Here is a 3,226-nt window from a genome sequence, read left to right as displayed (position 1 = left end):
ACTGCAATAACCGAGGCTGTACTACTCATGTGGTACACACACAGCTTCGCTGTGTACGCACTGCTTCTCTGTGCAACTGTGCATCCTGGGAATGTACTGTATAGTACTACGTAGCCACAGATGTACAGTAGTATATATAGGGGACCTCTGTACCCCCAATCTACAGTTCAGTTCACTCGAACATCTCCTCTCATCGCTCTAACAAGCCTCTTACAACCAACAACCCTTCTAGGTGAGTTGCAGGCTATCCGCTGTCGTTGCCACCCGTGGGAGAGGCCTTCGCCCCCCCGGGTTCAACAACCCCTTCACCAGTAAGCTTTGTCTTTGTTTATCTGGTGGCACAGCTCGTTGGCTGTGACAATATCCGACGATTATACCAAACACCCTCTCGGTTAGAGCGATGTCGTTCACACCCCATGTGCATTCGATCCCAAAGTCGTCCACACATTAAGTATATCAAACTCCCCAGGGATCGTGACCGAGCTCTATAACGGTATCGCTTTCACACTACGTCCAGCCAAGACCGAGATCTTCGCCCCAGCTTCTTATAGGGAAGATTCAGACACGACGGTGTAACTGACAGCAATACGACAACATGAAGAGCGGAGATTGTTACAAAACACATACAGAACGATTCAAGAGCAAGTACAACTATCCACCCCTCAACTACGCCTTCCCGAACTTTTGCAGGTACTCCGCGGTGAGCCCACAGCGGGTACTGAGCACGCAAACGATGCTAAAGTGGAGGTAAGTCCCAACGTGCAGAGCATGAAGGAAAAACTGACTGGGGTTGCGCGTGGGGGGCGATTATCCCGTCTTCAGGCTGCCAATCCATGTGGACACGATGTGGAGAGGCTGGGACACAGAGACGCACCTGGTAGAGGGTAGCGCGACCGCTACCCATTGTCGCCGGCGCAACCACACGTCTCTCCCTCCCTTCCCCCTTCCTCACGTCAAACTCGAGAGCACGCAGACTCTGAAATGCGATCAGCTTTGGAAGTCGGGGAGTGAGCGTCGTACGCACCTTTTCGAAAGCACGCCAGGGCACCGCGACATGGGCCCGTCCACCGATACGGTAAACGTTGAAGAGCGGCTACGGTAACACAGGTAAGAGGCTGCTAAGGGTTGGAAATATGTGGATGTGACTCACCAGCAACTTCTTGGGGATAGACATGGTTGTGTGCGACGTTGAGTAGAGTGCGGGGTACGGTAAGGAACGAGAGCACTGTTCCGACGGGAACGGGAGGCACTACAGCTGCGGTGGGAAGATCATCTCACGTGGATGGGCGGGTGTTGCCGTTAAGCGCTCGTGTGTGAAGATCCATCTCCACATTCCCTACAGGGAGAACAAGCGCGGGAAACGGGCGCCCGTACCACGGTCACGTGGATTCCGGGTGATGGCCTCTTGCACCGCAAAGCGAAGCACGAGCGGTGGAAGGGGCGTCGAGCATGCGGAGAACAGTGCGCAGGCGCAATTGAACCCAAGTCGGTCCAAAGACACTGAATAACAGGATGTGGGTCACGCGCGGAATGGGAGACGAACCACGGGTTCGCAGGGTGGTAGACATAACACACGGAAGGGGACAAGGGCCACAGGGACTCGCGCCACACAAGTATAAGGCTCTCATCATTGCCATGAACTCCGCACAGCAGTACTAACGCTCTCCCGACGTTGAAGGGTAACTTGAACTGGATAAAGGAGGGGAGAGTTTCATTACACATCTACGAATCGACGAACGGTAGCGGCCTCGTCTACGTATGTAGGTCTACGACGACCCCTTGGCCAGGTTCTCCAGGTACTCCGCAGTTAGGCCACATCGCTGGCTGAGCTGGGAGACCACACTGCTGGATCGCTCAGTTCCGAAGGTTGGGAAGGTGATACCACACTTACTACGCCTGGCTGGGAGGTGCAATAATCCCGTTTTTGGGCTGACTCCATGATCAGTAGATGTGGAGCGTGTTTGCGATGAAAGGACGCACCTGCATCAAAGTCGTACAAGCCCCGCCAAGGTGGGAGGGAGCGACCACCCGACGCTTCAACCCCTTGCAGTTTTCGACTTCGAAATCCAGAGCCTGCAACGCCTACGAAGCAATGAAAACCCCAGAACATGCTACGTTGTGCGTATGTACCTGCTGCAGGTTGGACCAGCGTACGGGGATGCGCACACGATTTCCTATCTTGTACAAGGTAAGGAGGGTCTGTGGGTGCCAATCAACTAGACGCAGATCGCTAAAGAGGAGTAATTAACAGGCTTACCCATAGATGACGAGGGGCAATGAGAGGCGACATGGTGAACGTGGAGTAGATCTGAAGGTGAGTGGTCAGCCACGCATCAGACGGAGCTGTAGAGGGTGGGGCAATGCGTGGGGGGGAGGGAGATATATCCCACAGCGGGGAGCGGACGGGACGACGTGTGCCTGCGTGTGCACGATGACCGCGATGATAGCACACGTACTTGGGATGTGGGTACACATCCCAAGTACGTGTGCCTTCACCATGGTCGTCGCTTTGCCCCTTCAGTGAGCAGGGTGACATGCGGGGGCAAGCAGGCGACGTGGAGAGCCAGTGGGATGGGACTGCCACACCAACGGGCGAGCAGGCGGCGGGGAGAAGAAGCGGGAGAGAGGGGCAACGTCCCGGGGCGAGGGGGTGGCGAGCACAGGGCGAGCGAGGGGCCGGCGACTTGCGTAGCCTGCGCGCGACATCAAGATACCTAAAGAAGGGAGGGGCGACAAATGCAGGTAAGCGGGCGAGGGTGAGAGGTAGGGGGAGGCGGGGACGACGTACAGAAGGCAGCGGGGGACGGGGAGAGGCCCTTGCAGCACTTGCACCGGTGAGCGGGCAAGGGGCCGAGGCCGCGTGAGGGGGAGGTGACGGGCACGGGCAAGCAGGCGACGGAGAGACATGGGGAGGGTGGGCGACGTGCATGGGCGAGAGAGGGGTACAGGCGACGACGTGCGCGGGCGATGGGTGACGAAGGACACGGGCGATGGACAACGACGGACGCGGGCAACGGGCGACGACGGACGCGGGCAACGGGCGACGACGGGCGCGGGTACCGAGAGCTGTGGAGAGCGAGGGAGGATGTCCACCCGTGAGCGGGAGAGGTGGAGAGGTGGAGAGGTGGGGAGGGGGTGCGATGTTCACGGGCGAGCGGGCGATGTGCTCTCGGTACCCCTNTCTCGCCCGTGCACGTCGTCGCCCACCTCTCCACGTCTCCCGCTC

The 3,226-nt window shown here is 58.0% G+C and overlaps 2 protein-coding genes across 2 annotated transcripts; both read right to left on the bottom strand.

The window, feature by feature from the left end:
* Positions 1-666: 666 nt before the first annotated feature.
* Positions 667-1,174, bottom strand: DICSQDRAFT_175734 (uncharacterized protein; the record flags this gene model as incomplete). Its single annotated transcript, XM_007371625.1, has 5 exons — positions 667-736; positions 786-823; positions 875-976; positions 1,025-1,093; positions 1,151-1,174. The coding sequence occupies 5 exons, from the start codon at positions 1,172-1,174 to the stop codon at positions 667-669; spliced, it is 303 nt and encodes a 100-aa protein (XP_007371687.1).
* Positions 1,175-1,766: 592 nt separating this feature from the next.
* Positions 1,767-2,907, bottom strand: DICSQDRAFT_175733 (uncharacterized protein; the record flags this gene model as incomplete). The annotated part of the gene is made up of 6 exons (XM_007371624.1): positions 1,767-1,842; positions 1,892-1,929; positions 1,981-2,082; positions 2,131-2,199; positions 2,258-2,308; positions 2,587-2,907. 6 exons carry the CDS (start codon positions 2,905-2,907, stop codon positions 1,767-1,769), a joined length of 657 nt encoding a protein of 218 aa, XP_007371686.1.
* Between the last annotated feature and the right edge of the window lie 319 nt (positions 2,908-3,226).

The sequence above is a fragment of the Dichomitus squalens genome, assembly GCF_000275845.1.
Source record: "Dichomitus squalens LYAD-421 SS1 unplaced genomic scaffold DICSQscaffold_140, whole genome shotgun sequence".
NCBI lineage: Eukaryota > Fungi > Basidiomycota > Agaricomycetes > Polyporales > Polyporaceae > Dichomitus > Dichomitus squalens.
Note: the sequence above shows the minus strand (reverse complement) of the source record. Positions and strands in the feature narration are given on the sequence as shown.